Below are 17,529 nucleotides of genomic sequence, written 5' to 3' on the forward strand. Positions count from 1 at the left end.
CGCCGCTCACCTTTCAGGATGAGGGTGTCGATGTCCCGGTCGATGCCCAGGAAGTAGCACTTCCTCCAGAGGCCCGAATAGGTGGCGAAGAGCGGCCGGCCGCACTCGGCGTCCAGCCCGCCGAGCCCCAGCAGCGAGCGCCAGGACTCGGGGTCGGCGCGCCCGGGGCCGCCCGGGAGCAGCCGGCGCCCGAGGGGGGGCGAGTCCCGCAGCGGCAGGTGAGACAGCGGCATCAGGCGGTTCTTCTGGTCCGGGGGGTCGGCGCCCGCGCGGCTGCGCTCGCAGCTCTCCTTGTGGCGCCGGGGGTCGGTCTCGTACCAGTGGTCGGTGAAGATGGCCGTGACCAGCAGCCCCAGGGAGCAGAGGCTGAGGCCGAGGCTGAGCGCCGTGACGAGCGCCCGCGGCTCCATGGCTGCCCGCCCCGCCGCGGCCGCCGGTGGGCTCGCGCGCCGCCGCCAGACACAATGCACTTGGCCTCCGCTCGCTCCGCGCTCCCCCACCTGCCCCCCACCTCCCGCCCGCCCTCGGCTCGCGGCCCGGCGCGCTCCCTCCTCGGCTCACTTTCGACCGCGCGCCCGCCCCCTCCCCGGTCCGCCGCTCCGCGCCTCCCCGAGCCTCGAGCGCTCCCTCGCCCCCCGCCTCTCCCGCAGCCCCCTCGCCTCCCTCCCGGCGCCGCCACCCCCGCGCACCCCTGCGCCCGCTCTGCACCTCGCGACCAACCCGTCCTCCCTGCTCTCCCGCGATCCCCCTTCCCTTGTGGATCCCTCCTCGCCGCCCTCACTTCTCCCTCGTCCCTTCCTCTCTCCTCTTCACCCTGTCCCTACTTTCCCCCTACTTTTCTTCAACTCTTCCTCCCTCTCTTTTCGTCCCTCTGTTGGCCTCCTCCTTGTCGCTTTCTATCGCTGCCCTGGACGCGATGTTTCTCTCCAGCTACCCCCGAGCACACTGCCTGCCGTCCTCTCCCCTCCAACGACCTGAAAAGACATCCACCAACATCAGACCTAGTCTTGTCACTTGTCCAAGTTGATGTTGATCAGTGTCGCGTTTTCTACCCAGAAACAAATCCCATCCGGGTCGGGCTGCGTGGTGATATTTAACTCTTAGGAATCTCGATCTGGAGACGAAGACCCTTTCTCCGTCCTCCTGAAGGATGCAGCCTCGGAGACCCCTCGGCAGCTCTATCTCCCTGTCATCCTCCCTTTCTCTCTCACTTGCCCACGGCAGCCTCTCAGCGCTCTCTCCGCTCCAGCCCCTCTTCTGAAAGAAAGGCACCAAGCATCACTGGAGCCATAGGTCTCTAGGGCCAGAGATTTTCTCCCACTCCAGCCTGCTCGGAGATGGACTTCTTTTTCGTTGACCACCTCCATCTCCCGCCGGAGTGACGGCCTCCTGGCATTTCTAGAAGCGCACAGGATCAATAAGCCCTTGCAATGGCACCTGCTCTGTGAGGTGATTACTGCCTTTGAATAAAGAAAGCCCTTAGTAATAAATCAGAGGAATGATTTGTTTTTTATCTCCTGTGCAAGTTTCTTGCATGGACTGTGAGGGTCAGCAGCGAAGCAAAGTCAACATCTCAGCCTGCGTCTGTTTTCCAGGGCACTGGGCAGTCGCAGATGTTAATTCGGAGAATGGCAGGCAGATTCACATTTTCTACAATGAGGAAACGTTAGGACTCAGGGTCCTGAGTTAATTGTGTTGTGCAGCCTCACGACAAAGGAGCAATACCCTCGTGCCACTTAGTGCCCCTGGGGCCACATCACAGACAGAAAACCATGCTGCGTGAGCCCAGGGATGCCAATTCTTGTGTTCTTATGCTGTGAAATATTAATGATCAAAAGATGATGAGGCATTCATTAGATGCTGAATGTCATTACTCCACGATTTAATGGGACTTACTAATTAGTGCCCCACATCAATTGGTATGAATGTGATTTATATATTTCCTCTGAAGTGACATCTGTAAGGGTGATATAAGAAACTTGCTGGGATTTATTTTCGTTGCTGTTTGTACTCAGCATCTTCAGAGGGTTTATTTCCCATGAAGACTGTGTACCTCTCCTGAGCACCTCCGTTCACAGATAGATCACTTAAGCAAATCCTTCAGTCATACTGGATGCCCCGTGCCCATTTCTGCTGACCTGACAATGTGAATTATTACCTGAATTTTATAACAGCTTCAGCAAGATCTATGGTGAGCTTCAGTCTAATTAAGGAAGACAAAGAATTATAATTTTAGTGTTCCTCTCACCTATAAGCTTTTCCTTAACAGGAACCGCTAAGCTCATCAAAGGAGTCTTATCTGGATTTACACAAAAATGATGAGACTTAGAAGCTCTCTTTTATTTATACTCTCTCTATACTATGTGTAAATTCCTAAATCTTTATGGATACAGAGAGAATATCTTTAACTGTGAGCCCACGGCCGATATCTGAAATTCGCTCAAGTTGTCATGTGTCCTTTTATTTTTTAAAACACCTCTTGAGATAAAGATATCAGATAAAGATATTACAAACCTTGCAAGTTCCAAGGGTGGTCAAACCTTTAGCAACTCTTCACCCCCTTTTCAAACCCTGAGTTACTCTAAGAAAAAAATATTCTGCCACATTTCAGAGTCATCTGATTATCTTCACACAATAACCATGACCCGACTGGGGCTGACAGAAGGAAACCTCTTTTTCAGGCACTTATGTTTAACTTAAAAGAAAGTAATGTTCTGCTTCATTTTCCTAGCCAGAACCCTTGATCATACCCTTCTCAGAAAATAGCACGATCCTTGAAGTGCATTTATGTCTATGTTGAAGACCAGTCTCAGCATATAATCCAAAGGTTACTATGTGATGGATTACCCTTGACAGTATTCCATAAACAATGTCACACATTACAAATACGGGCCAGCAGCAGGTAATGAGAGCACTGCCTCCGCTGGTGTAGCATTAACAGCATCAGCGGGGATGTGACATATGATGTGTGTACAGGTTTTGCTACAGCAACTGCGTATCGTTCCATCCACGTTCTTACATCTTCTCTTTTGGATATTTCCAACAATGAACTATCACCCACGAGCCCCACTCTGTTAAGGGAGTGGGAAATACAAAGATGAATCAACGGTTCCCATCTTCTGGATGCTCCCAGTCTAGTGGTGAGAGACAGACACATAGATTTTTCTGTGCACTGTAGCACAAAGCAGAACAAAGTGTGTGGCAACGTGGACAATGAAGAGACCAACCACCTGGGGAAGTCAGGAAGGCTACTTAGAGACAGTAACTTTTGAGTTGACTCTCAAAGGATGAGTTAAACTTTACCAAGAGGACTAGATCAGAGACACTGGCATTCCACTCAATATGTCTGACTTACGTATCTACCCGACAGATTTGGAGGCTTCCATATTTGAGCCCACTGTAAAAGAAGAATGCTCTTCTGTGTTTTTAAGTCATAAAGTTGACATCTTCTAATCCCTGACCACAAGCTAAATACTGGCAGGCGAGGAGAAGCAGGAGTCTAAGCCAGAGTACAGTCGATGTATGAGGGCATTTAGCCTGGCAGGTAGTCAAGATGATGGGAGATCACATACCCAACCAGAACACCGAGGCATGTCTCAGCAGTGCTGAGGGCGGTGCCGTGCCCTCAACGTTTTCAAACTTAGCTTCTTCTTCACTTGTCTTAAATTTCCCTTTGCCATCTCCAGATCTGATATCACCAATATCTCCCTTGGAGAATAACAGTGTCCTAAAACGACAGGGATAGAGCTAGAGAATTTCCACCTGGGCGTTTCACTGTGTTGTAGAACTCAGTATGTCTAAAGGTCAACTCATATTTCCCTGTGGTCCAACTGCCCCTCCTCACTTCTCTCTCTTTCTGGTGTTGACAAGTCAGTCAAGACACTCAGACCCAATATTTCAGAATTTTCTATCGCATTCACAAAGTGGTAGGGTTTCTTCCTTTTAAATGTCTTTATAGCCAATCTTTCCTCTTCATTTCTACCACTTGCTGTCACTATGCCTCTATCACCTCACATCTGGATTATTATTCCAGCTCCCTCCTTGGCCCCAGTGATTCCAGGACAGCTGGGCTCACGGGCAGATCATCCTGAAGTTATCCTGGACACTGATGCCAAATGCATCTTCCTCCAGTGCTGTTTTGATGACGTCATCCTTCAGCACCCAACTCTCCTTTCTAGGTTAGAGAGAATTATCCTCTATATTACACTAGAGTCCTTCTTTGTTACTGTCAGTAGTCCCGTAGCATTTAAACATCCCAATTTATGTGTTGGCCATGTTTAAATATTGAGAAAACAAAACACTTTTGCCTTCTCCAAACACACTTATCATAATATCTAGGTGCTTTATGACATTCATCGTATTTCTCTACACAGAAAGTTCTTAAATAAATATTTTCTTACAAAAAGGTACACACACACACAGGGGGGGAGAGAGAGAGAGAGAGAGAGAGAGAGAGAGAGATCTCCAATTATCACAGAGCTATGGCAATGATTTATTGACATACCTATGCTAAGCTAACCATGCTAGCCATGAATATTCTAAAAGGCTTTCACCCTTTTGCCCCACTGCTAAGACCAAAAGCAATATCTTTCCTCATCTCAAACATTTAAATTCCGTAGAATTTACACTATGAAGTTTAACCAAAACCACACACTGGACTTCCCTGGTGCCTCAGTGGTTAAGAATCCACCTGCCAGTGCAGGGGACATAGGTTCAAGCCCTAGTCCAGGAAGATCCCACATGCCGCAGAACAACTAAGCCCGTGCGCCACAGCTACTGAGCCTGTGCTCTAGGGCCCGCGAACCACGACTACTGAGCCTGCGTGCCACAACTACTGAAGCCCATGCGCCTAGAGCCCGTGCTCTGCAACAAGAGAAGCCACCGCAATGAGAAGCCCGCACACCACAATAAGAGAGTAGCCCCCGCTCGCTGCAACTAGAGAAAGTCCGCCCACAGCAACAAAGACCCAATGCAGCCATAAATAAAATTAATTAATTAATTAATTAATTAAAAAACCAAAACAAAACCACACACTGGCTCTCAAAAAGAGGAGGGGTTTATTCATGGTACTATCAGACATTTTTCCAGCATTTAATGTAAGGATAGAGTCAATTATGTTATTGATCTATGATATGTCAATTCTGCAAATAATTGAGATATCTTATTTTAACATGATCATTCTAAACTGTTCCCCACTAACAATTTTATTTTAAGTCAATAACATTTATTGAGCACCTCCAGGGTAAGTTATTGTGCTGGGTCCCACTGCATTATGCAAAGATGAAACAAAACCCATGGCCTGTGCCCTCAGGGAGCTTTAGGTTAGTGGAGGAGAAAGATAGAAATGCAAGAGGCTATAAAGAGGGATGCCTGGACTGAGTGCTGTCACAGAGGTGCAGACAAAATTCAACAGGGAAACCTAGTGCAGGGAGATCAGTTTCCAGTGGGAAGAAGTTGGTTGAGCCAAGTAGATAGACGCTGTCTCAGGGAGGCCTTGGAGGAAGCAAGGCATCTTCTGTATATGTGTCAATTTAGTCCGGGGCAAAGCCAAAAGTAAATTTTAGAAGTAGCACCTGCCATGGTCCTCCTCTCTACCCTACACATGTGGTAATTCATCTTGCCATTTTGTCACTAACTGGAAGCCTGGAACCAGAAAATACCACAAAGCCCTGAAATAGATGCCTGATAAGTTTCTCATTTCACTGACACACCACGGAATGTCACCATTCTTTTTCACATTCCTGGATTAAGCTGTTTCCTTTTCGGAGCCTTTAAGCACATATGGTGGAAAAAAAAAAAAAAAAAAACACGTTCAAAGAAACCCAAAACCATGTTAAGTCCCACTCAGAGTGTGATGTTTTAGCAGATGGTGGCTCATTATTGCCATACCTAACTGTATTCCCCGCCTTATCTGTGTGTCTGGATACTGGCTTTCTAAGTTGAGGGCTAGTTCAGCTCGTTCAGGCCATGTTTGACAACCAAGGCAGAGCTGGACATAACTAAGATAGGTATGTACTCTCTCTGATTCACAGCAGCCTATGATGCTGCCCAGGTGAACAAAATCTCTTGTTTCCAGGTGTCTCTCCTTTTTCTTACCCTTGAACCTCATCTCTGAGTTGTATCTACTCAGAGGCACCAGGATCTGGGGGATACACGTGCACAGGAGTCAGACGACCTATAAATTCCAGACCTACTACTTCTTACCTGCTCATCCTTAGCCAGTTACTCTGAGCAAGTTCTGAAAACCAGGGATATCAACATCTACCTCTCGGGATTAATGAGTCATCATTATCACATGCTAAATATGTTTCCTCCCACTCTTCCCTACTCCATCCACGTAAACACAGAAACATGCTTCAGGAAACCCACAGCCTAATCACATTAAGCCCACGTCATTTAAATGTCATAAATACAAATAGCTAAATAAGTTACTGATGACATGATTTTTTTCCTGTTACTTATTATTCATCTTATTCTTGTAGGAGAGGCAACCTACTATTCTTGTTCGTTCAGTTAACATGTAGTGAGCACCTGTGGGCCAGGGAGAGCGCATTCCCGGGAGAGGGGACTGCCAGTGCAAAGGTCCTGAGGCATGAAAGAGCTCTGTATCACTGGGGAACTGGAAAGACACCACTGTAGCTACAGAGTAGTGAATGAGGCAGTGAGCAGTATGAGATTCAGCTGCAAAGTTGGTCAGCAGCCAGTTCACACATGGCCTAGAAGGGCATCCTATGAAGTTTGGACTTCGGTCATAAGAAAACCTTGGCAGGGTTTTAAGGAGGGGAGGGGCACGAGTTGATTCATATATTAAACGTCACAGACGACTAAGTGAAAAATGAACTGGGGCTGGGGATGGCAAGTATGAAAGCAGGGAAACCAGTCAGGAGGCTATTTCAATAGTTCAGACAAGGGATGTCAGTAGCTCAGACTAAAGACACAGCAGTGGAGGAAGAGAGGTGGGTCGAGGTTGAACTCATGGAATTACTGGGAGTCCAGATGAGGGAAAGGAAAAATCAAGAACCAGGCCTACATTTCTCGTTTGAGTGTTTGAATGGTGGTATCATGAAGTGAGGTGTGGAATATTCTTGAGAACAAAGTAAAAAATTCTGTTTGGGGCATGTTAAGTTTGAGATGCCATTTAGAAATCTCAATTGGATGTATGAATCTGAGAGTAAGGGCAGCAGTCTGGAAGGGAAGATTTCGATTGTAGAATGTCAGCAGATAGGTGTTAAATGCATGTTGATATTTAAATTCACAGGACTAGGTGAGACTGCTTAGGGGAGAGTGTGGCTAGAAAAACCAGTAGGTTTGGGTCAAGGCAGGCTCGAAGACACTGGAGCATTTAAACCTCCATGGAGGGAGGAAGAGCCACAAAGGGGACCAGGAAGGAAGCCAAGAAAATGCATGTCCCCAAAGCCAAGGCAGGGGAGTCTCACGATATGCTCTGATGACACAGCAACAAGACATATAGAGTCTGGGCTGTGGGGTCGGAGGGACTTGGGCTCAAATTCTATGTGATTATTTTGTGGGGAGTAGGATTTGCTTAGCTACTCCAAGCTTCTGTTTCCTCATCTATAAAATGGGGATCAGAGTAATAATAGAGCTGCTATGAGAATCAAACACACAATGAAAATAAAGCATTAGCAACACAGTGAATGTGAAGGCTGACGTGTAATAAGTGCCCCATGTGTATGGCAGCTGTTGTGACTGTTGTGATTTACCATCTCCAACAATAATATCTGGTGGCTGCTCACATCTGCAGGTCATGACCCTCGTGCGGTACAGAACGTTACTCTCCCCAGGGTTGAACCCCAGTGAAAAGCCTGGAGGCTTACCATAAGGCTCCTGCAAACATAAATCATCTGTAGCATTGGTGGAATGATGGGCGTTCAAAAGTGCAAGAAACCATTATGCTCTTGCGATAGGCTATTTTGTTATGAGCCCATAAAGGGGTTCAATGGTGTTTTTTTGTGGGTTTTTTTGCGTTACGCGGGCCTCTCACTGTTGTGGCCCCTCCCGTTGCGGAGCACAGGCTCTGGACACTTAGGCTTAGCGGCCATGGCTTACGGGCCCAGCCGCTCCGCGGCATGTGGGATCTTCCCGGACCGGGGCACGAACCCGCGTCCCCTGCATCGGCAGGCGGACTCTCAACCACTGCGCCACCGGGGAAGCCTTCAATGGTGTTTTGTAAATAACCAAAATGAACTGCCAGAGTACGATAAGGTATCTCCAGTCCTCAAGGTCTCTAAATGGATTAGAGAGAAAGGCCTCTGTAGAAAATGACTGCCCGTTTTTATGGAAACAAAACACATTAGGGGAACCTAGGTAGAACCTGGATGTCCCCTCCCCGTGCAAGGGGCTGGAAAAGCCCAGAGAGGACAGGAGGACATTAAGCCAGCTGTAAACAGCATCTGGATGAGAGAAGAAAAAGAGACAGCCTCCTCTAAAAAGGGGCAGGCAGAAAAAGGCAGACTCGGGAAGGACCCAAGACCCAGCCACGTTGCGGCTCCTAGAAGCCATGAGGCAGCTCTTCACAAGTGATGAGAGATCCAAACTTTGCCCACGTGACCAAAGTCGACATTCCAGATTCACATCTGGAATGTCACCAGGGGACGAAGATTGAGTCAAATGACCCCGAATATGGGAATTCAACCCAGGTCTGGAGGCATTTTCCCCCCACTTCAGAGAGCAACATCACCAGCCCGGACAACTCTGTTTTTTTTTTCAGTTCTTGATTTGGGTAAGCCTCTTGAAACATTATTTGAGTCCAGGTAATCATTAGCCAGTATGTGAACAGCTATCATGAATCAGATACTCCGAAGAACACAGAACAACGTGTCGTGTTCTCTACAGCTCTCAGCATGCCGGTATTTCATCAGGCGCTGTGGCGTGTGATCATCTGCTGCGCACGGTGCTTGGAGAACCATCCTGTTCTTTTGGAAGGAGTCACCAGTTTGGCAGGACTTGGTACACACACCCCCACAGCCACACCTGAGCCCCTGTAATGAATGGGTGCCACGTGGCACTGACGGTCACTCAAGTGGAGAAGCAGATGAAAGCTTGAGGACAAATTACCATCTCACCTCTGACTGCTGGTATAGAGAGGTAGGACCTTGTCAGGGTCAGATTTATGAGGCCGATTAAAAAAGAGAGAAAATGTACCAATGGCCAAAAAGGAGTCCAAGTAGGTGGCTTTGATGTATGAGTTCCATCTGCCTAATTTATTTGGTGTCTGTAGTCTGCATGTGATCAAGAGCCCTGGACTAGGTGAGTGGCAAGTCAGGGAGGGGGCTGACAGTGGGGGAGATGTCACTTAGTGTTTTCCAGCCAGGCCAGCATGTGCCCTTATGAGCCCCGCTGAGACAAAAACACAACAGAAAGGGATTCTCTCCAAAGAATCCTGGAATTTAGCCAAAAGAAATCCCTGAAGTTTCAAACACTGAAGTTTAATCCCCACTTCTGGACTTTCTGAATATTTAGGGAAATGCTTCCATTTCTCAATTTCCTTTTCTGAACGCTGCCTGGCTTTTTTGGTCCTGAATAATGTGGACATAGTTTGAATTACTTCCTTTTTCCATCCTCACTCAGCAGTTCACCCTTTTCCATATCAACCACTTTTGCAAAGAAGCCCAGGTTCTTTGTGTCAATAAAATGACAATTGAAAATGGCTCTCACGGCAGTATTGTTAACTGGGTTTATAGAACACTCTTTTAAATGTTATATTTGGTAGCAATGACAGCAAACTCTAGATATAGAATCCTGAAAGGGGGAGGTCAACACAGAATAGAGCCAGGATCAGGACTAAGGAGATTTGGAGAAGAGGAGCTATCGGAAGTACTCTAGAGACAAAGGAAAAGAGGTGACAATAGCAAATAGTGCATGATCAAGAAATGTTAGAGGGGGCTTCCCTGGTGGCGCAGTGGTTAGGAATCCACCTGCCAATGCAGGGGACACAGGTTTGAGCCCTGATGCAGGAAGATCCCACATGCTGCAGAGCAACTAAGCCCATGCACCACAACTACTGAGCCTACACTCTAGAGCCCGCGAGCCACAACTACTGAAGCCCACACACCTAGAGCCCGTGCTCCACAACAAGAGAAGCCACCACAATGAGAAGCCCACGCACCACAACGAAGAGTAGCCCCCGCTTGTCACAACTAGAGAAAGCCCGCACACAGCAACGAAGACCCAACGCAGCCATAAATAAAATAAATAAATATTTTTTAAAAAGAAAGAAATTTTAGAGGGACTTTCCTGGTGGTGCAGTGGGTAAGAATCTGCCTGCCAATGCAGGGGACACTGGTTTGAGCATTGATCCAGGAAAATCCCACACACTGAGGAGCAGCTAAGCCCGTGTGCCACAACTACTGAGCCTGTGCTCTAGAGCCCACAAGCCACAACTACTGAAGCCCGCGTGCCTAGAGCCCGTGCTCCACAACAACAGAAACCACGGAAATGAGAAGCCCCCACTCGCCACAACTAGAGAAAGCCCACACACAGCAACAAAGACCCGACACAGCCAAAAATAAATTAATTAATTTTTAAAAAGATGGTTAGCATAAATGTAAAAAAAAAGAAATGCTAGCTATGTACTATTATTCTATAAATCAGTAGGTAAAAACTGCACAAAATAAGCAGCATATCAAGTGGTAGGCACAGGTCAGAGTTGGTGGGAACAATTATCCCCCAGCCTGGTTCAGCATGGGTTTGGGTATTTAAAGATCTAGATGGCTTACCCTTAGGAGAATGGCGATGTCCACGGTTTCCCCGATCTTCCTGCCTACTACTTCCCGCCTACAGTCATGGAGCTTTTATGGATTTATAGAATAATAGTATGGATCTGACATTTGTTGATCACATACCATTTGCCAGGCATTGTTCTAAGCACTTTATATGGTTTTTCACTTAATCCTTGTAACAGTTATCATCCCCCTCCTCCTCCTCCTCATCCTCATCATCATCCTTATTTTATAAATGAGGAAACGGAAGCACAGAAAGGGTAAATAACTTGCCCAAGGTCAGACCCTTAGTAAGTGGCAGAGCCAGGACTGAACCCTGCATGCTATGACTCCAGGGCCTGCACTCTTATCTGTTATTTGTATCATTACAGAGAGGACAGTGTTTTAGACCAGGTGATAATAGTAGAATGACAATGAGTGGTTGGATTCCAGATAGATATTGAGAGTAGTGCCCACAGGATTTGCTGATGGTAAAAAAGAAAGAAAGGGACTGGGTGGAGTTGTCATCAGTGGACACGGGGAGACTATGGGAAGTGTAGGTTGGAGCAGTGACGCTCTCAAGAGCTAGGTTTGGGATGCACTAAATTGAGATGCCTATTAGATCTCTAAGTGGAGATGCTGAGTGAGCAATTGGAAACACACATCTAGGGCTTGGGGAAGGGGTTCAGGCAAAGAGATAAATTTGAAAGCCAACAGAATCCACATATAGATGGTACTTTAAACCATGAGACTGGAAGATGTCACCCAAGGACTGAGTGTTGATAGAAAAGAAAAAAGGGCCAAGGACTGAGACATGGAAATCTGCTACAAGTTGAGAAGCATGATGAGTTGAGTAAGAACTAGCAAAGGAGACTGGAGGGGCATGGACAGAGAGACAGGAGAGGGTGGGTCTGGAACACCAAGTGAAGAAGGTGTTTCAAATAGAAGAGAGTCATCAAGGTCACAACGTTTCTGATTGGTCAAGCAAGATGGGAAATGAGAACTGACCACTGGATTTAGCAAAGAGGAGGTCCTTGGTGACCTTAATAAGAGCATTTTCAGCAGACTGTTGGGGATGTAAGCTCAACTAGAATGCGTTCCAGACAGAACAGGAAGAGAGAAGTTAGAGCAGTGCAGATAGATCACTTTTTCAAAGGAGTTTTGCTGTAAAGGGAAGGAGAAAAATGAATAGCTAGAGGCAAGGAGTGGGATTAAGAGAGGTTTGTTTGTTTGTTTGAAGATAAGAAGATAACAGCATGCTTATGTACTGATGGAAATGATCCAGGAGGGATGGAGAAATTGATACAGAAAAGAGAAGCAGAAATACTGGAGTGGGATCTGGTAGATAAATGGAGAGCTTGTCTTAGGTAGGTGCCTGCAGAGTTCATCCATAGTAACAGTGGAAAGAAATGAGGACATGGTGACAGTTGCGGGAAGATGAGTGGGTGGATGATTGGACCTTATGGAAGTTCTCTGCTGATTTGCCATGTGCTCTGCAAATGTTAATACGTTCAGAGGAAGGAGAAATCTTAAAAATGGAGACGGCCAAAGAAGTATTGATGGGGAGATTGGTACTTGAGTTTCAAAAGATCTATGAGAGTAAGTAGGTGGTGAAGGAGATAGTATTTCAGGAATGGAAAACCATGTGAACCCAGCGAGAGTAATGAACAAGGTATGTTCACGGGATAGTGAACACCCTGGTCCTCCTAGAATTTTTGTCATGAAAAGTTTGATAAACTTGGAAATATTGATTAGATTCAGACAGCAGAGGGTTTAAACAATAGGAAATGAAGAAAGGAAGAATGACATGATGGAAGAAGAGAGATTAGGAATTAATCTAGCAGTGGTGGTAAAGTAAGTGCTGAGAAGGACTTCAGATCACCCAGGCCATGGTGGTGAGAATCACGAGGGCAGCACTGGAAGCAAAGGAAGAGATGCCAGAAACATTATGAATAAAAATAGGTAAGTCTGGGCTTCCCTGGTGGCGCAGTGGTTGAGGGTCCGCCTGCCGATGCAGGGGACACGGGTTCGTGCCCTGGTCCGGGAAGATCCCACATGCTTCGGAGCGGCTGGGCCTGCGCGTCTGGAGCCTGTGCTCCACAGCGGGAGGGGCCGCAACAGTGAGAGGCCCGTGTACCACAAAAAAAAAAAAAAAAAAAAAAAAGAATAAGTCAACCAAATGGGATAAAAGAAGTCCCACACCAATGCTGGAATTCAAGGCAAGACAATTAGGATCATGATGGATCTGTTGACTAAAGTGAATAAAAAACCTTTATATAAGCAAGTCGGTACATAAATCAGGAAGGAGAAGAGATTTGGAGATTTAAGCTCTGGTCATTTGGGTTTGAGAGGGCAGAAGGATACCTGTGTAGAAATGTCCACCAAATAGTTAGAAAAGTAGACTCGGCGGGTATCTGTGGGAGTCTGGGTAGAAAAGCAGAGCAGAGGTCGTGTCTGGAGGCGAGGGCTGGGTGGAGGACGAGGGACCAGGGTCTGGCAGCATGGTGTGAGTGACTCAGGAGAGCCACACAAGCCAGGGACGGGGAGTTTCAAGAAAGGCCTGGTCAACGGTGTTGAGAATCATGGGAATATCCAATAGCAGATAGAAAAGTGAGAAAGTGTCTCAGTGACATAATACCTGGGGCCTTTGGCAGGTCATCATCCGTTGAGGAGTTAAGGCAGGAGCCAAACGTCTGAGGTCTGAGGGGTGGATAGAAGGTGAAGGAAAAAACGGTAACGCGCTGATTAATTTTTGGAGAACTTTGGCAGTCAAAGGCAGGAGGGAATCATTCTACAGCTAGGGAGGTCAGGAAGATTAAAGTTACTTGAAGGCAGAGGAAGCTACTGGATGTGTGAAGGAGAGACATGGAGAAGGAGAAATGAAAGTTACCCCTAAACCTTAAAGTAGTAATTTGAATAAAGAAAAATTGTGATGGAACTGATAATATTATTATTGCTTGCCTATAATAAAATTTCACTTATCACTTACTTGATGTCAAATAGAGAATTTTTAAAGATCTATGGCTGTCCCATTAGATCTGAGGGAGACAAAGAAGGTAGGTCTAAAGGTAGAAACTTCTTTTTTCTGTCTCAGGGAGGATATCGACTTCATGGTGTGGTAGGATAGAATAACCTGCCCACTCCACCCCGGGGACCTATGAACGTGTTACCTTAGGCAAAAGGGACATGGCAGATGTGATTAAGCGTCTTGAAATGGGGAGTTTATCCTGGATTACTCCAGTGGGTCCAATCTAATCACACGCATTCCTAAAACCAGAGAACATTTCCTGGGTACCGTCAGAGAGACGTGTAAAATGGAAAAAGTGTTAGAGAGATGCATTGTTGCTGGCGTTGAAGATAGAGGAAGTAGACCGCAAGTCAAGGAATGCAGGAAACCTCTGGAAAAGACAAGGAAACAGATTCTCCCCTAGAGTTTTTAGACAGGAATGCAGCCCCGCTGATGCCTTGGCTTTAGCCAGGTGAGACTAACTTTGGACTTCTGACCTACACAACTGTTAGGTAATAAACTGTCTTAAGTCCTTAAGGTGGTGGTAATTCGTTATAACAGCAATTGGAAACTAATACTTGTTAAAATGCTTTCTTTGTAGGACGGTAGCCCGCAATTCTCCACTACTTCCCCTCCTCCCTGACCCTGTTCCCCCTTTGATCATGGTCCAAGGTTCTACTGAATTCCAAGACAGGACAATTAAAATTCCTAACAGCTGGAGAGTGAATGCCTTGGCCAATCCTCCTGCACCGCAGGCATCCTTCTTTTCCAGGCATTTATTTCAGCTGAGCACTCACTCCTTCGCCCGAGGTGCTGCTCTGCCTGCCATCCAGGAATGGGAAAGGCTGGAGAATGACTGTGGGTGGACGCTCCAGGAAGCAACAGAGAAACCTGAGCGCCAACGATGTGTCCACTACAGTCACAGGAAAGATGCATAGGGTGAGCTCTAAAGATCTGTGCAGAGCAATGAGCTCTTTCCTGTATCAAACAGCTGGAAAGATTATTTTTTTCACCTTCACTTTGAATGTAGTCAGAATGGATTTCCACCTGACAAGAATTTAAAACAATGGAGCATATGTAGCTATTGCCCTGATTACCTGAACCAAGTTATCAAAGCCCTAGAGGTTGCTTTGAACTGTGAACATGGACTCTGAAAAAGGACCCAAGTATCTTGAGAGTTACTTATAAGGCAGGCGTGTACTGAATGAGGAGTGTTGATCCAGAGGAGGAATTTGTTGTACAGGAGGAAGGAAAGACATCAAGGTTAACTAGTAGATATAAAAGGAGCTAAGTTAATAAATCCAGGGGAATGTGGACAGGTCATGAATACTTCATGGAGAAACAGCCAAAAGCAAACATACAAAAGAAAAGGAAGGAGACACTGAAGAATGTTTATATTCTTAGCACCGTAACAGTGAAGGGTGTGAAGAATACAGTTGGGGTGTAGACGTAAAGCGCAGAAGGTCTGCCCCAGTCACTGCTGCATTGGGGCTTAGTTCTCTTGTGAATGATGTTATGACAAGAGGAAAAGCGCATTAGGTTGGTTATTAGAAACTGGGTTACATGTGTCTGATTGGCACCATCTTGAGAGGAGATTTGAGCAAGGGTTTAGAGGAAGGTGGCTGTGCAGCCATGAGCGAGGTCATGAAAGAAAGGAATTAGTTACCTCTAAGAGGTTAATAAGCTGGACCTTCCAACAGAGAGAGCTTCTGGCTCAGAAACCACCCTACCCCGGCCCCGTCGCTTCTCTGGCTGGACCAGCAAATGGGTATAAAACATGTTTGTGTATAAGCATTGTCTTGCCAGACCTACAGGGGAGAAAATTCTCAGAACACAGGCCAGTGGTGCTCTGTAGAAGCCAGTGGCTCGCCCCGTCTCACTGGTGTTCAAGAGGGTGTGCCTGCCCCGTGGGTGTGTGTAGAAGAGGATAGAGTCAAATGGCACTCATCATTCACATGTAAAAATAAGACCAGTGTTCAATAATACATGTGGGCTAATTTTTTAAGTAGGCTTGCTCAAGGGCATCATACATTACAGCAGCACACAAATCTATTGATCCTGATGATGTCTTTACATAAGTCATTCCTGAAAAAATGAAAGATGTGTGCTTACTTGTACGTTGTTCAGAGATCTCTAACTAGACAAGGGAAGGGGCAGGTGTTGGGAGTGGAGGGGCAATAATGTGATAAATCCTGTTCAACTTTAAGATGCTTTTTTGTTGAAAGTCCATGGTACTTAAATTAAGGTTTATGTTTTGTCTTCCTATACCTTGATTAAAGGTATGTATATATGTCAGCTTGCACTCACACATATTTGTAAGTATGTACTACCTCAATATATATAAGTTAATAATGTGTGTATGTATAGGGGGTGAGGTGGGAGGGGCTAGAAAATCCCACCACTAAGAACCCACCGCCACCTGTTAATTGTACAGCTTCATTGCTGGAGAACTGAAGAAATAAACTAGCTCATAGGACAAAGTGATCTAGTGCTCTTGGAAGAAAACACATACAAGCCTTTCCCAGACTTACTAATGCCAAACCAGTGATCCACGATGAAAGTGTGCTATGTCAGTACACATAATATTATACAGAATGATAGGTTATATGCCCAATTTTTATTAGCACCGCTGCTTGACAATTCTTTGCTTCCTTCTAAGGCTGCCCTAATTTAGATCAGCCTTGTAGCATGCCTTTTTATTCTGAAGCTTGGACACCTGGGGTCTTGTTGACCCTGGAGAGACTGCCTCTCCCAGGGCCAGCCAATTCCAGAGAGAATTAAGGACCGGGCCAGGAGCACGCCTTTCATATGCAAACCAACCCACTCAGAGCCGTGGGAGCCTAACCACCGCCTTTATTGGGCTTCTGCACGCTGAGCCACTGTCCCCCTGCCCTAATCACACCAGGCCCAGGGTACCAAAGAGCCAGAGACAGCCCTTATATCCCAGAACCCATTGGAGTTATTCAAACTAGTCAATCCTAAACTTGTTTACCCTGCCTCATCTGCTTCTCCCCGCGGAAACCACAAAGAGGGATCTTGCCGTTGTTTTTCCTTTGGTCCTTCCGCCTCCTGACTGATTCCGCCGCTTCCCCGCATTCTCCTCCCCCTCCCCCAGGCATGGCGGAGCCCCTCCCCTTGGGAACTGTAACAAACTAATTTTTCAATGACAGTCATCTCTTGATCTATTGTCCTCACCATTCCTGAATAAAAACAAAAAGCTATGTCTTAAAACACAGCCCAGGCTTCCCTGGTGGCGCAGTGGTTGAGAGTCCGCCTGCCGATGCAGGGGACACGGGTTCGTGCCCCGTTCCGGGAAGATCCCACATGCCGCAGAGCGGCTGAGCCCGTGAGCCATGGCCGCCGAGCCTGCGCGTCCGGAGCCTGTGCTCCGCAACGGGAGAGGCCACAATAGTGAGAGGCCCGTGTACCGTAAAAAACAAAACAAAACAAAAACACAGCCTTATGGCGGTAGGTTCATGAAAATTGTGTTGATTAGTGAAAAGATTAGGAATCGGTTACTTGGGAGATGGTACTAATAAGACCAATAGTTCAGTCACAGGAAAAGTAAATTTCTTTTATGACCCATCGCCAAATATTTACACTGCAAATCCAGTTATTAGCAAACAGTTATTTAGAACTACCATGTACCAACTAGACCTGTATAAAACCATCTCTCGACTCTAATTCACGTGGAATGCTTATATAAGTAGCTGGAATTACCAAGGCCAGGAAAGAACTACAATTCACCTCTGGTGGGCCAGGACCATCTGTGCCACCTGGGATGGAGGGTCATGGCAGGGATGT

The 17,529-nt window shown here is 46.6% G+C and overlaps 1 protein-coding gene across 4 annotated transcripts in view; it reads right to left on the reverse strand.

The window, feature by feature from the left end:
• TMEM178A (transmembrane protein 178A) overlaps window positions 1–17,529 on the reverse strand; it is a 105,342-nt gene that overhangs the window by 49,298 nt on the left and 38,515 nt on the right. The window contains exon 1 of one of the 4 annotated variants that reach the window (XM_060309561.2): window positions 11–523. The exons of 2 other annotated variants lie outside the window; for them this stretch is intronic. In XM_060309561.2, coding sequence (XP_060165544.1) covers window positions 11–410 — 400 coding nt within the window. In that variant the 5' untranslated portion in view covers window positions 411–523. Of the gene's footprint in view, window positions 1–10; window positions 524–17,529 lie in introns of those variants that run through there. One more of the 4 variants, XM_030857861.3, reaches the window with a different exon arrangement.

The sequence above is a fragment of the Globicephala melas genome, chromosome 12 (genome assembly GCF_963455315.2).
Source record: "Globicephala melas chromosome 12, mGloMel1.2, whole genome shotgun sequence".
In the NCBI taxonomy this organism is placed as follows: Eukaryota; Metazoa; Chordata; class Mammalia; order Artiodactyla; family Delphinidae; genus Globicephala; species Globicephala melas.